The 16,491-nt window shown below is 38.7% G+C and overlaps 1 protein-coding gene across 5 annotated transcripts in view; it reads right to left on the reverse strand.

Annotated features, from left to right (window-relative positions):
* Positions 1-884: 884 nt before the first annotated feature.
* CCDC14 (coiled-coil domain containing 14) overlaps positions 885-16,491 on the reverse strand; it is a 48,409-nt gene continuing 32,802 nt past the window's right edge. For 3 of the 5 annotated variants that reach the window (XM_032335345.1, XM_032335362.1, XM_032335354.1), the window contains 3 exons: positions 13,018-13,236; positions 12,810-12,942; positions 5,343-6,402 (listed from right to left, as the gene is read on the reverse strand). In XM_032335345.1, the coding sequence (XP_032191236.1) occupies positions 5,466-6,402; positions 12,810-12,942; positions 13,018-13,236 (1,289 nt within the window). In that variant the 3' untranslated portion in view covers positions 5,343-5,465. Of the gene's footprint in view, positions 1,037-5,342; positions 6,496-12,809; positions 12,943-13,017; positions 13,237-16,491 lie in introns of those variants that run through there. The other 2 variants (XM_032335380.1, XM_032335372.1) reach the window with 2 other exon arrangements.

The following is a 16,491-nucleotide window of genomic DNA, read 5'->3' on the forward strand; positions in this document are numbered from 1 at the left end:
CAGTGGGTTATAGCCTCTGCCTTCTGCTCCTGTCATGATCCCAGGGTCCTGGGATCAATCCCCACATTGGGTTCTCTGCTCAGCGGGGAGCCTGCTTCCCTCTCTCTCTGCCTGCCTCTCTGCCTACTTGTGATCTCTGTCAAATAAGTAAATAAATTAAAAAAAAAAAAAAAAAAGCAAAAGAAGTCCCTAACTTCTTACCATCTCTGATAATTCTCAGGGAGGTCCTGTTCAGGCCAGCTGCTTTAAAAAAAAAAAAAAAAAAAGTGCCCAGTTCTCTATAAGTGGTATACTACAACATCAAGATATAAGGCAAATTTAAGCAATTCTGAGCAGAAGGTAACTGAGAGTTAACAGATCTAAAACAAGATTAAGAGAGTGTTAGCTCACAAATCAAATCCAGCTTTATCTGGTGACATGCTTAAATTCTAGATTGCTAAACATAATTTTTGAGAAGGGGCTTCTTAATTAAATAATGGACACTTAAGTCAATTCCGTCATCTTTGGCTTCTTCCCATTTTTTTCCTTCACAGTATTAAACACTCATGTTCCTTTTCTTGTGTCCCACTATAATGTAAGCTCCTTGAGGGCAGAGAAGATCGTATTTACTGTTGTATTCTCAGAGCCCAGAACAGTACCTGGCAAATATTAGAGCTTTCATTTCATTTATTCATTGAATGAAGGAATCTTAGCTGAAGAGGTCGCCCCACAATGTGAGGAGTAAATACTTGGTAAATTGTGTCTTGGCCACATGCCCTTTCTATCTAACTGGGCGTTGCAATTCTGCCCTCCTTTCCAAGGCGTTGAGGCAGCTTTTATGAATTTTAAGGCACTTGACATAAATGTCATTAATGAAAAGAAAAGATTTTTGCAAGATTTACTCAACTCCAAGAGACAATAAAGGAAGAATGTGTACGAAGTACTTCTTGAGTTTCTTTATCCCTTAGGATCTCTAAACTTGGTCACAGAACCAGATTCTTTCATCTTCGGTATTTTCATCACAAATACCAAATCCATTGTGATGTTTGTACATTACCTACACCAATCCAAGAGAGGACAGAACAGTTACAAAATGCTTGAGGACAATTCTTTCCCATCTTACACCCAATATTTATCAAGGAGACACTAATTTCACTCTGTCAAGAGGCTGGGGGATACTCCACTACTCTGTTTTTCACACTCTGGAACATCTGAAATGGCTTTGTGAAGGGGCTGGGATTTGGAGCCAGACTGACCCTTCTGAGACTATGAAGAGGCAGCTACACTAACTTCTTACGTGAGGATCTAAAGAGGACTACTGAGAACAGGCATACTTTCTCTCCTTTTTATCCCACTCTTCCATTATCAGTACTGTTATCAAGACTTGGAACTTGACCACGAACTTTTTCATTTGAGATGTTGCTCAGTGTGACTTAAACTGATCAAATTGAAGAACTTGGAGTCATCTTTGATTTCTCTCTTTCATTTTCTGTTAAGTCACCAAGCCTATTGAAAAATTTTCTGTTTGTTTCTCCTTTTTCACCTTTATTGCCAAAGGCTTGTCAATTTGTCTGGTCTACTGCCACAGCTTTCCAGGAGGTTTCCAGCCTCCCCCACGTCTACTCTTTAGGTACAATCACTCTATGCAACTTTGAGAACACCCAGTTTTATCTGGTGGTCCTCAATTAAAAACAAACCACTACCACCAAATATACCCAAACACTTAAGACTTCATGGTTAATGGTTATTCCTCAGCCTGGAGCTCAGGACATTCTAGTCTGACCCTAACTCTTCTAATTGTGCTCATCATCTACTGTTGCCATTATCATATACAGCTGACCCTTGAATACAGGTTTAAACTGTGCAGATCAACTTATACATGATTTTCTGGTAAATATAATATCGCTTTGTGAATATATTTTCTAGTCCATGTGATTTTCTTTGCATTTTTTCTAGCTTAGTCTAAGAATACAGTATATTAATGCATGTAACATAAAAATGTTAATCAACTTTATGTTATCAGTGTTATGCACCCCAAAATGGGTCCGTGATTAAAGGAGTGAGACTGATATAAAGCGAAGGTCAAGCAAAGCTTTATTTCACGCCAAGCATCAAGAATCAAACTGACCGGCCAGGGCCACGCCTCTTACAGAGAGGGCGACCTTTCTGTTTTCCAGACTAGCTTTTAAGGGCAAAGGCCATGCGGTTGGGTCTGGCCACGCACAGGTAGCCAATGAAATTGTAACACACAGAGAAAGCTGCCCAGTGATGCTAGGTGACCAACTGAATTACAATTTACCCTAGTAGACATTTGAACCAGCCTATCACCTTGGTCAGAATTGGCACCCAAAAGGTGTCCAAAGAGAGGGGCCCATACTCCTTGGTAACTAGGGAGACAGTATGCATCCCCCCACTGATCGGATGTCTCCACCTGGCCTGACCCACCCTTGTATTTGAGCTTTGTTACCTAGGGTTGGTTTCCAGGACTTGTTTTTAAGTAAGTCCCCTGGGGGAAGGGGAGCAGGGACAGTTTAAGGGTTAAACAACAAGGTTATTGTTTAACCTTAATGGAAGCCTCTTGCTAGATAGGTCCTTATATTCAGTAAGGATTCTAGATTACAGCAGGCTATTAGTAGTTACGTTTCTCAGGAGTCAAGTTATACATGGATTTTTGATCGTAGAGGGGGTGTTGGGTGTCCCTAACCCCTGTGTTGTTCAAGAGTCAACTGTAGTAACCTTGATCCCTCTGTTAGTCAGGTTGGTGTACTTACCGTTCTTTTTTTTTTTTAAGATTTTATTTATTCACTTCACAGAGAGAGATCACAAGTAGGCAGAGAGGGAAGCAGAGAGAGAGAGAGAGAGGGGAGGAAGCAGGCTCTCTGCCCAGCAGAGAGCCCAATGCGGGGTTCGATCCCAGGACCCTGAGATCATAACCCGAGCTGAAGGCAGAGGCCCAATGCACTGAGCCACCCAGGCGCCCCACCATTCTCTTAATATACTACTTAAGCCCCACGTTTTGGTGATACTTTCTTTACCAGGTAAATATTGTGAGGATATTCGCAGGATATTCAAATCCTACATGTTCTTAAAACATCAGAATGAAGTTTCTTCTCTTCTAGGTCTTTCTGTACCATTTGTAGGCTTCCTTCTAGTCTAAACTTTTGTAAAGCTCATTGTCTATCCCATCCTTTTTGCTAGAATCATATTCACCTTGAGATTTAATCAAATTATTTCATGTTTCTATGCCATGTGTGTGTCTTATATTAAATAAATAGTAAGCTCCTGGTAAGGCATCCTGGGGACTTTTCCAGTCTCATTTCTTTTCTTTCTTCTTTTTTTTTTTTTAAAAGACTTTGAGTGAAAGAGAGAGAGCACGAATGGGGAGGAGGGGCAGAAGGAGAGGGAGAAGCAGGATCCTAACTGAACAAGAAGCCTGCAGTAGGGCTGCATTCCAGGACCCTGAGATCATGAAGGCTGAGCTGAAGGCAGACACTTAACTGACTAAACCACCCAGGTGCCCAAAAGATTTTATTTATTTCAGACAGAGAGAGAGTGAGAGAGCAAGAAAGAGAAAGCACAAATGGTGGGGAGGGACAGAGGGAGAAGCAGACTCCCCACTGAGTAGGGACTCCAACTCCAACTCCCAGGGACTCCCCTGGGATCAGGACTTGAGCTAAAGGCAGCTGCTTATCTGACTGAGCCACGCAGGGGCACCCTCATTTGTTTTTCAATCACATTGTTAACCCCTAATTAAGTGAATCCATAAACATTCAATACTTTCCTTTGCACAAAGGCATGCTCGTCCTATGTTAAGGGCAAAATACAATACTCTCCTTGTATTATCATATAATAATTTTAAGAATTTACTTCTGCATATGAGTAACAACTGAATATTTAGGAGAACGATGTTTTCTTCCTTGTTGTGTTTTAAATTTCCGAGCTGTACTTTGTAACTTATGCTGTTAAAGAATTGTGGACTGTTACCTCCGAATACACCAATGAATTAATTTATGAATACTGGAAGAAACGTTAAAATATTAATGGACAATTCTATGACAAAAACTAAAAGTTCATTTAATATTTTTAGACATAATAAATCCCTACCTATAAAATCTCGACATGTCAAAGAGATTATATATGGGTCCTTCAGAAGTTGTAGCACCAACACTTAAAAACCAGGAGGAGGAGGTGGTCCTGGTGCCGGCAGAACTCTTTAATGCTGAGGCCTGCCCAAACAGTGTGCGGGAAGACATGCGCTGGAGACCAGGAAGTATTAGTGATAGCACAGCGCTTGGGCTTCTAACAGCTCCGGTGTGCTGCTTGCACAGACAGAGGTGGTACTGAGTAGTTAAGGAGTTGCTAGTAGAGAGAAGCAGAGACTAGCTTAGTTCATATTATTCATAAAACAGAGAACATTCTCAGCTCAAGGGCTGAAAAGGAATTAGTTTGGAAAGGCAGAATTATAACCAGCGCAAGATGTACAAACTCCTTTATGTTCAAATATAATAAGGACAAAAACCAAATATTTCTCATTTATTTAAAACAAACCAAATTTCCCAAATTAAGACTTATCTATTAGCATTTCCTTATCAGTTGGACTTTACTTTTTATAGGCGTTAAACATCCATGAAGGATAAAAATAAATAAAAATTACAACGTTTTAAGAAACCATATGCTAACTTAGGATGTTATCTATATTCTCTTGGACCAATCAACGTTTTTTAAGAAATGGAGATACTGGCATTTTTCTCTTAAAAGAAATGTTTTTATGTCTCACCAACAACACTAGCCTGCAGCACAGAGCATCCCGTATAAAAACACAATGCCATTAAAAAACAAACAGGAGGGCGCCTGGGTGGCTCAGTGGGTTAAGCTGCTGCCTTTGGCTCAGGTCATGATCTCAGGGTCCTGGGATCAAGTCCCGTATCGGGCTGTCTGCTCAGCAGGGAGCCTGCTTCCTCCTCTCTCTCTCTCTCTGCCTGCCTCTCTGCTACTTGTGATCTCTCTCTCTCAAATAAATAAATAAAACCTTAAAAAAAAAAAAAAAAAACCTTCAAAAAACCCCCCCCAAAACCCCCAAACAAACAGGAATCCTGAAAGAGAAAAGAAAGCCTAGTTTGAATACAATAAATTATACCCAGAGACTCCCTTCCTACCATCTGTTAGGACAACCAGAGAGTCCTTCTGACCTGGATCCTTAGTCCAGCAGGGTAAGAAAAAACCTCTAAGAGCAAAGTACTAAAATAAAATATTACTTAGAATACTTACCCAGTTATCTACAACTCTCCTCTCTTAACAATTCTTAAGATGACTTGTTTATATAAACTCCAGAATGTCAATATATTCCAATAATAAATTTATTACTCATACAATTATCATACATAATTAATATAAAACATCATTTCTCTACAGAATTTAAAATATACATTCAATGTAGCCAAGGTCTATTCTTAAAAAGAAGCACTCCATCCCTTTTTCTTCTGAGTTCATTTCTCCAGGAGACCCATCCTTAAGGACTTCTGGAGTCTGGCAATATTAGCATCCAGGGCTGCCAGGCCGTTCTGGAAATCTTGTTCATCGCGAGAAGTGAATGTTGAAAAAGAAGACATGCTCCAGTCGGACGTCAAGTCCGAATTTAAAAAGCTACCGTCGGAGACAGCACTCCCCCTCACTTGAACGCTGCTGCTCTGACCGGTGGCGGGGCGGGGACACACAGCCAGCCCTGGCGGCTCCTCGGGGGCAGTCGGGATCTTGCAGATGGCTTCCTTTATTTTCTTGAGGAGCTGCTTGTCTTCCATATCAGCTCTCCCGCTTAGTTTCTCAGGTGCATCTTCGGCTTCCTTTCTGGAAGAGGAACAGACTCTAGGTGCACGCAATTTGTTTTCTTTTTCAGAGGCAAGTCCGCTGTTGCTGACCAGCTGTGGCGAAGCCACAGTGATCTGTGGCTGGGGGGATAATCTCGTAGATAGCGGTGATTTCTTTTTAGAAGTGCTTCTAGCAAATGGAATATAAATTGTATTATCCAGAGTACACTCATGGTCTATTAGAGTTGTGATTTCACTCTCCTCAACAGTATCCTCTTCTGAAAGGGGAGACACGATCCCAGGGGCTGCTTCTTCCTCCGCGTTCCTTGGGTGACTATGCTGAGGGCCTTTGGAGGGCAGAACGCTTTCATAAGGTCTATCTGGCTCCATGTTCTCCTCATCATTGACGGCAGAAAGTGGCTCCGAATGTGTAAAAGTGTGATCTGTTTCTAACTTATTTAGGTAGCTCATTATGGAACTATGAGCAGGGATTGGGTCATGTTGAGGTTGTTTTTCATAAATGTTCAGAAGTGATTTTGTAAGATTGTTCCCGGACTTGGAGCGAGCACTGTCCATACTAAGATCTGAAAGAAGCCTTGCCATACTGCTCTGTAAAGTTCTGTTAAGAAGAATTTAGTACACTAATTATTCTTTTTTTACCTGTTTGTTTATTTATACGTCATCTTTAAAAGAAAGGATCTGAAGCAAGCACCTGGTTTGTAACAAGGAAAAAAGCAACGAAAAGCACAAAATCCCAGAATGCATCTGGAATTAGTAAATTACAATAACAAATGATTAAAAGATCTTGGTCTATATTAAATCGAATATAATGATATTTAAAAATACAGGCTTAGGAACTTTTTCTCTTAGGGTATGAAATGCTTTATTCTTGAGCAACATTGCAAAATGGTATGGATTCTGTTAGTAATGAAGTTATTTTTCTCCATTCAAAATATATATGCAAAGGGCACTGGAACAATCCTGGGGGAAAAAGGGTCGTTAGAGATAGTTATAGGATATAATTAGGCATGAGCAACAGCTAGGTACCAGGAGAAGTGTGATATAAGAAAAACCACTTAGAGTCTGAAGTCAGACAGGAATGGAATCTAATCCTATCGCTAGCTGTGATCTTGGGCAAGTCATTCAACCTTTCTGAATCTCAAGTTCCTTAAATGCAAAATGAAAATATCTACTTCAGAATTACAATGAAAATCAGATAAGATCAAATAATAAACTATGAGGGTAAAGTGCTTATTAGCACTGCTTCAGGATCTCTGGGTGTTCATTTGAAAGCAGCTTTTATTAGTAGTCCTATTAAAGCCATTTTATACCAAGCTTTTGGTCTTTTTGAATTGAATCATATATAAGTTCTTATATATCAATAAGAAATACATCAAATTTTGAAAGGATACAGAAGACATCAACAGGTAGTTTTAAAAGATTACAACTAGCCAGTAAGCATGTTTTAAAAGTTCAAATTCTAACTGGAGAAGTTCAAATTTTTAAAATGTGATTTTTTTTTTTGATTATCAAATTAACATGATAAAATGAGATTAATACCCACTATCAAAGAAGTTTGAAGAGGCAGGTACTACTAGTGGGAGTGTATACTGGTATAACCCTTCCAGGGAACAAACTGGCAATATATCCAAAGTCTTAAATATTTCTACATCCCACATTTTTGGACCACTAATTTGCACTTCTAGGAATTTATCCTACATATATACAGCAGGAGGCTACACCAAAAGATATACTTCCAAAGACAGAATTTATAATAGAAAAGAGATGGATTGAGTATCTTTATCTTCAAATACAGTAGAATGATTGAATTATGCTGTAATCACACCATAGCCATTTATAGTTGTGTTGTAAGGAATATTCACTGATGGAGAAATGTTCATTATATAAGATTAAACTTAAAAGAGCAGACAATAAATAATATGGATAGAATACTATTTTTGTAAAATAGTCACACATATCCAAACAAAATACTAAAAGGAAATCTCTATATTAAACAGCAGTGGTTATATCTCTGTATAGAGAATGAGTGGGTTTTGTTTTTTTTTTCCTACAAAAGGAAAAACAAATTTTTTTCCAACCTGGCTTAACCTGGCTTACCCTATCATCTTAAACATAATTTGAGTTCTGACTGCTCTTCAAATGGCAATGGCTCCTAACCACTTTTTCTCATACCTCTCTCAAGAAGCTAATGAACTATTATTAAAGACAAAAACTATGTTATATGAACGAACCTTTTAAAAATGCTGTAGTGAATAATCACCCACTAATTAATTCGATCTGTCTATATACTGGACTTTTCATTTTATTTGTTTTTAGAAAAATACTTATATTGAGGTTTCTTTCCAGAATTAAATAAAAATTTTATCTTTGCTGTGAACAAAATCAGTGACAAAAAAGGGAAGAAATGGACATGACATTAATAAGTTTCATCTCGGGGCGCCTGGGAGACTCCGTGGGTTAGAGCCTCTGTCTTCAGCTCAGATCATGATCCCAGGGTACTGGGATCGAGCCCTGAATCAGGCTCTCTGCTCATCAGGGAGCCTGCCCCCCCCCCCCCCCCGCCGCCTCCCCTCTGCCTGCCTCTCTGCCTACTTGTGATCTCTGTCTGTCAAATAAATAAATAAAATCTTTAAAAAAAGTAAGTTTGACTCTGGAAATTAACAGTAATTACTAAGCTTCTGATTTAAACAAAAACGTCACTGACCATTGTCTCTGAAACTAAAAGAAAAATCTCCGTAAGTAAAGAAATGACAGTACGTCAAAATTTTAAAGGAAGAGATATAAACACCTGAATAGCTAAAAAGTAGATTTATTTGTTTCTATTATGTGGGATATACCTAAACACGCTGATTTTTAATGCTTAGAAAACTGACACATCTTTATAATAAGACATTCAAGGTTTCTTCTCAGCTATTTATAAAAATATACTAATTTAAATAAGTATCAGCACTGGTAAGAGTGTTCTTAGAAGCTATAAGAATATTTACCACTTGTTTAATGAAAATATATTAATTTTCCTTCACATTTTAATGGTTTTAGAACATGTAGTAAAATTTTGAAAAAGTGATAAGGATGTATTTCAAAATTACTGAAGGTTGAAGAAGGGAGAGATGGTTGAGGATATTTTTTAAGAACTGGTTTAGGATATTTATTTAGAATTCATATATGTACCTACTAGTCCCTTTATCCCTCCTCAACAACCTGAGAAAGGCACTCAGAAATTCTGTGAAACCTTTAAGAGACTATCTAAAACACATACAAAAAACAAACACCTATCTTACCGAGGCATATGACTATGGGGAAGAAGGATGGGCTAGTTGAACATGAAGATTTAGCTCTATTGTCAGATACTGCTGCATTACCCTCTGTCAGAAGTAAAGTTAACATGGTCACAGTGGCGCAGCTATAGTATTGGAGATGCTCCTAATTAACTAAATTGCACAGGGTAACACCAAACATACTATAAATCACCAACATGGGTGAATTTAGCTCAAATACGAACTCTCTGTTTTGTTTTGACAAAAGCAAAAATTGCCAACTGTGGGTATACTTAGATTTTGAAGTTGTTACTTAAATCTTCAGAAAATGTAAGGGTAGTACTAAGCCCTGTAAGACATTCTGTGTTTCTATAATCATTTCAAGAGGCCAGTTAATCTAATGGGTGAGTTAGTAGTCCTGGTGCAGGATTTATGCCCAGCGTGAAAAGCAAAGGTCCTTTACAACAATGGAAAACACATGACAGGAAAATCTCCAGAGTCTTAAGGAGACCAAAACATTTCCACCTAATATTTTAGACACAGTCTCTTCTAAAAGCAGATAATATACAAGAAGTAACGACCTTTTTCATTTCCTATGCTTCTATGTTAGGGTGAATGTTAAGAAAAGGCTCTAGTTGCAAGTGAATCCTTTTCATTCCTAAAAAAAACCACTAGAAAAGGCAGATTGTTATTTTGAAAGAATGAGCAGGTACAAAGGTATCTCTTACAGAGATAGAAGAATCTCTAAAAAACACTTCCTCTTCTGTCAGAGAGAAGCTATGTTTTCTAAAACAGAAAGCAAGGGGGGTCTGGGTGGCTCAGTGGGTTAAGCGTCTGCCTTTGGCTCAGGTCATGATCTCAGGGTCCTCGGATCGAGCCCCACATCGGGCTCTTTGCTCAGCAGGGAGCCTGCTTCCCCCCCATTCTCTCTCTGCCTGCCTCTCTGCCTACTTGTGATCTCTATCAAATAAATAAATAAAAATCTTTAAAATTAAAAAATAAAACGGAGAGCAAGGCTGAAGAGGGAATATAAAATCTTGGCTCAGGTACCAGCTTGGGAACCAATGAGCTATGAAAGTCAGGCGAGTTCCCTCATTTCCTTGGGCTTCCATTTATGCTAATTTCTACAATAATTATACTACTACTATGAAAACTGCCCTTACATTTTTATTATTAATTTTCTTCACAAATGCACCACACATGTTAAATAGTATTCAGTCAAGTTTATTCTTTAAAAAGGATGTATCTTCCTATATCCATCTCAAAGTGCTAGAATAAGCTTTTAACTTGATGACATGGATATTCAGCAACTAAAGTGATTTAATATTTTTGTATTTCACACGTATGTATCTGGAGTATAATATACAATACATGTTTGTTGAATAAATGAATAAGCAAATTAATCCACCTTTTTATTCCTCCATCTCTCAGGTTAAAAAAAAATGCATTAAGTTTCACTTAGACTAAATTAGGCATGGAGTTGTTACCAGGAATAAACTATTTTAGCTAAGGACATGTCACGTGCAAGAGTGAGAGCAAATCTGACTAGGGATTAAGAGATGTGAGTTTCAGTCCCAGCTCTGCTACTAACTTTCTATCAACATTGAACTTACATGGTCCCAGTTTTCTCATCCATGAAAATGCAGATATTACAATCTTTTCATCATAGATGAGGATCAATAAAATAATAGATATGGGAGGGAGAAGGCATTGGGGAAAAAAATCAAAGTACATAATAAATAAAAGATTACATCAGCTTCTGATTTCATGCTCACAAAGGAGCTAGATTTAGTAGTATGAAGTAAAGACTGTGAGACTAAAAGTAAATTCTCAGGCAACTAGATCATCTGTTGCATTTTCTGCTAGAAGCTGAACACCATGCCCCTTATATAAGGAGAAGCCCCCAGGGACACCTACGCAACCACTCATGGAATCTGACCATGCTGACTTGCTGTTCTAGTTTTCTTTTCCAAATAGACAATATACCAAATGCATTTTCAAGAAAAAGTTTATATCCTATAAAAGTCACCCTTTTAAGGTGTATGACTGAGTTACTTTTAGTATATTCATAGAGTTATGTAATTGTTACCTCTATCCAATTTCAGAACATTTTCACCACCTAAAAGGAAACCCTATACCCACTAGCACTCATTCCCCACTTCTTCCCCTCTTCTCCTAGCCACTGGCAACCCCTAATCTATTTTTTGTTTCCAGGGGTTTGCCTCTTCTGAACATTTCCTACTAAATGGAATCATAAAATGTGGTCTTTTGTGACTGGCTTCTTTTACCATAAAATTTATTTTACCATAAATACTTGATAATAACAGAGTTTTCATTTCATTTCATTTTGAAACAGAGTTTCAAAAAGAGGAGATGCTTTCCTTTGGTGACTTTATAAAGGCTTTCATTAGGAGGGACATTCTCTCACTTTACTTTGAACAAGAGTGGTATAAGTCAACATTTTAGAAACTCTGACCAAAGCCCAATTAATTATAACACTACATGGATATATAGTGTCTTTTGCTTGTCCCCATTGTTCAATAAGAGTTTGAGTGAAATATGAATGTGGAAAAAAGCATTATTTCTATATTAACATAGCTTATATATAATCATTTCAAATATGCTTATAAAACTAAATTAATAAATTATATATATACATACATATCACTGTTTCATCTATTTTCCTAGAACTTCGTAATTCAAAACAGATCTTCTCATTTGAAATATAAAGGAGATCATTTTATATTCAAAATTGTTTAGTATTTGGAACTATGAACCTCCAGGATCATTCAGATGCATGGTCAGATCTGATGATATTCAGGCCTAAAATCACTGACTTCTCCTCTAGTATTTAAATAAGTAGTTGGAAATCCAATTCTTAACAAATGTCTCAAGAGAAAACTGAACTTTTAAAGTACACATCTTATAAAAATTGGGGTGATTTTATTGATTTAAGAAAAGACGTGTTATGGGCGCCTGGGTGGCTCAGTGAGTTAAGCTTCTGCCTTCAGCTCCGGTCATGATCTCAGGGTCCTGGGATTGAGCCCTGTATCGGGCTCTCTGCTCAGCGGGGAGCCTGCTTCCCTATCTCTCTCTGCCTGCCTCTCTGCCTACTTGTAATCTTTCTCTGTCAAATAAATAAATAAAATCTTAAAAAAAAAAAGAAAGAAAGAAAGAAAAGAAAAGACATGTTAAGGAAGCAAGGGCTCTTAGGGGTTGCTGCCAACTCCCTCACTTTCGTGTTGAAATGACTGGGGGCCCAAAAAAGGCTAAATGACTTTCCTGAGATCACCTGGCCTGAGGGTGTCTGTGTTCAGAGCATCACGTGAGTGATTTCTTCTTGTTCCCATCAACCCTAATCATGCCCCACTTCACAGCTGAGGTTTACAGAGGGTCAATGACTTGCTTACAGTCACAGCCAGTACATGGTAGAGCTTGGGATTCCATTCAGTTCTCTCTGGCTTCAGAGCCAGAGGGCTCCCCACCATTTGCTAAATTAGTCTTCAGCTTACCTACAAAAAGCTGAAGCTCCTTACAAGAGCCCTTTTTCTGGAATCACATGGTTTAGAAAGGCACTGAGCCAGGTTTGGCATTTTCATATCTAACTGGAGCCGAAGAAAACATCATCAGAAATTACTAACAAAATAAGAGCAAAGGGGGAAAGAGAGCAGGCTAAAATCATTTCTAAAATGATTATTCTATAAATAATCTGACAAGAGGTATGTTAGCCAAAAAAAGTCAACGTTACCTGGTTAATTCTCTCAGGCGAGCCACCTCAGCATTGCGCTGACGTAATGTTATTCCCAAAATTTGATTTTCCTTTTCAGCAGCTTCTAACTTAAACCGAGAGCTTTTCACATTGACTAAGGCTTCCTCCAATTCTGAAACCACAAAAAAGTTTCAGTTTCCTCATTCTTTTTAAAAACTGTGACCAAAACTACAATTCAAATACATACCAATTTTTATTCTTGTTGTCTCAATGTCAAATTGTTGTTTATTTTCAAGTAAAGTCTGATCTTTCTCTTTAAATATACCAGCAAATTTTTTGTTTTCATCTTTCTGATTTTCAATCACTTTTAAAAGTTCCTCATTTTTACTCTGTAGTAATTCCTGGCTCTTCAGTGACTCTTGTAATTGGTTTTGCAGGGACTTGTTCAATGACTGAAGGGAAAACACTGCAAGAAAAAACAGATCAAAGAATTGCTGCTTGAATTTAAAAAGCACAAACCTGAAAAAGATCTGCTTTTAAAAAAGAAAAGATCTGGAATTTACTGGTTTTGCTTAAGAATTATATGCTGGAGTAGTTCTACGTACTACTACATAGTAATTCTATGTAAATACTGAATATATTTTTAATATTTGATGCAGAAGTCATACCTTTTTTCTCTAGTTGATATCTGGGGCATTAACATTTTTTTACCTTTATTAATGAAATAATAATACATGCACAGAGTAAAAAAAAATTCAAACATGATGAGATACCAATGATACCAAGTGATTCTCAGTGAACAGTCTTCCTCACTACCCTACCTCTGCTCTCCTCCTAAAGGCAATCACTATTAACTTTGGTATCTTTCTGGAAAAGTACTCATGCATATAATATACATATTTAAAAAGAGATGAATCATACTGTACCCATAGTTTCTAACAGTGCCTTTTTCCTCCCTGTAAGACTGATATGTACAGGGACAGAGATCTATCACATTCTCTTTAATGGCTATAGAAGTATATGGCACAATTCACTTAATGAATAAAGACCTATGTGTGAGGCATGGTGTTAGAATCTGGACATACAGTGGTGATTAGGAGACATGGTCCCTGTTCTCAAAGAGCTGATAACAAACAAGTAATTATAAATAGCAGTAAGTGCTCTCAAGGGAACAATAAGGTAAATGAGCAGAGACTAAAAAGAGATTAACTGCTTACAATGGCAATCACCAATCTCCCCACTTCCTATCTTAGCCTCCTTTCCCACCCATCCTCACCCCCACTGTTTATTCATAGGGGAACCAGAGTGACTTTTTCCAAAATTACTCTGGTGAAGATGAGCAGTTTCATGAAGTATGTGTTCTGTTGGGTGATCATATTTTTCTTATTACTTTGCAAGAGCTATTTATATGTAAAGAAAATTAAGCCTTTGTCATATAATATATTATGAAAACATTTTCCCCATTTTGTTGATGTGTTTTAAATGCATTTATAATTTTGCTGTTCAGAAAAATGAAAAAAAATTCAGAGGACAAATTTTATCATCTTTTCCTTTCTGGCAACTGAGTTTTGTCAGGCTTAGGAAAAGATCCCAAGAATACAAAAACAAACAGTTCTCATCTTTTCCTCTGCTGTAGGTTCCCCCCCACTTTTTTCTATTATTTTAAACTCGATGATCCATAAACATAATTTGGCCATATCTGTCAAAATTGCAACTGTATATATGCTTTGACTCAGTAATTCTACAACTATAATCTACAAAATGCTCACAATGTGCACAAAGACATATGTATAAGATTTTTACTGCAGCATGGTTTGCACTGGGAAGATACCCTAGATAATGATCATCAGAGAACTTCAAATATCAATAGAGTATTTGAAGGATGGAACCACATAAGCAGAATATCCAAACAGTTCTTAAACAGAAAGAAAAATACCCACTATAGGTTTAATTAGGGCATTAGGGCAGGGAGCTAAGACGGTGGCATAGCAGGAGGACCCTAGGCTTGCCTCATCCCTTGAACACAGCTATATAATTATCAAATCATTCTGAACACCCAAGAAATTTATCTGAGGACCGATAGAACAAACTGCACAACTAGAGGGAGAGAAGGAAGGGAGGAAGTGGAGAGGCATGGTTTGGGGGAGAAGAGGGTGGCAGGTACTACAGAGGGAAGGGAGCACTGGTTGCAGAGGAAGGTGTGGGAAACTGGAGTGCACAGGGATACCTACAAGGAGACCAGTTCCCCAAAGCCATTGACTGGGAAAACAAGAGGGGCTGATTTTTATGAGTTTTTGCAACCAGTGGGGCTCAAAGACTGGAGTTTTAAAGGTCCCTGGGCTTGGCTGAGATAGAGATCTGAGGGTGCTGCCTTACTGCCGGGGAGAAGGCAGGCAAGCAATCCCAGGGCACACAGCATGATCTAAAGAACACCTAAGGGGCCCAGGGAAAGGCTGTTTCTACTTTCTGGAGTGCATCTGAGAGGTGGTATTGCCTCTCTACAGACAAAAGAGCCAGCAGGCACCATTTTCCTCACCCAACCTTAAGCAAAGGTGCAGCGACACCTGCTGGACACCTGCTGAGGGCTGCTAACCAGGACACTGGCTGTTTAACCAGCTTGCTCCTAATCCCACACCTCTGTCCTCTGGCACAACAGCCCTTCTGGGTCAAACCTGCATTAGTCCCAGTGCACCGAGACCCTCCCCCAGAAGACCAGCACAGGTCTCTACCACACCAAGTCTCCAAAGTTTGGAGTTTTAAGTCAGCAGGCTTGGCTAGAACAGAGCCCAAAGTGCACTGTGCTGTTCCAGCAGCGCAAGGCAGGCAAGCAACCCAGAGAGTAAAAACAGCAATCTGAAAAATGCATAGGACACATAAGGGGAAAGTATTCACTCTTCTGAGAGGGCCTCCCTGAGAGCAGCAAGCACTGACTCCCTTCTCTCAGAACAAAGGGGCTGGCTAGCACCATTTCCCTCCCCCAGCTCTCAGCGTAAACCAATTCCATAAGCAGCACAGCACCAACACTGGCTGCCTAACCTGCTTACACCAAGTCCTTTCCTGTGCTCTACTGGTACTGCTTTTCTTGGACAAGTGTGTTAAAGGATCAGGTCCAGCAGATCTTCCCAGAAGATCAGCATAAACCCCTGCACGTATATGTCTACCAACTTAGGGTTCTGCAAGCCTTCGTTCTAGTGGAAGTGGCATCAAGTTTCATTTAACAAGCAGTCCCTAACTAAAACTCACCACACTCTGGCCAAGTTTCAAGCACTGTCCATGGCAGGTAAGGAGAACCTCTGCAGACAACTGACCTGAGGGACAGAGCAACCAAACACAGCACCTGAGTGCATGTGGCACACATCAGAGATGCTCCCTGAAGCACCAGGTCCTGGACTAAACATTATTATGACCTCTTCTTCATAAAGGATTACTCTCAGGAGCAGGAAACATCACAAGCTTTCCTAACACACAGTAGAAGACACCTAGATAAAATGCCAAGATAGAGGAATTCATCCCAAAAGAAAGAGCAAGAAAAGATCATGGCCAGAGATGTAATTGAAACAGATTAAAAAAAGAAACTTATATAAGTAATATGCCATAAGGATACTTGCTAGACTTGAGAAAAGCATGGAAGACTTCAGGGAGGCCCTCACACAGAGGTAAAAGAGTGAAAAAACAATCAGGCAGAAATGAAAAATGCAATATCTGAGATTTGAAACCAACT

This window comes from Mustela erminea, chromosome 1 (assembly GCF_009829155.1).
Source record: "Mustela erminea isolate mMusErm1 chromosome 1, mMusErm1.Pri, whole genome shotgun sequence".
NCBI classification, from domain to species: Eukaryota; Metazoa; Chordata; class Mammalia; order Carnivora; family Mustelidae; genus Mustela; species Mustela erminea.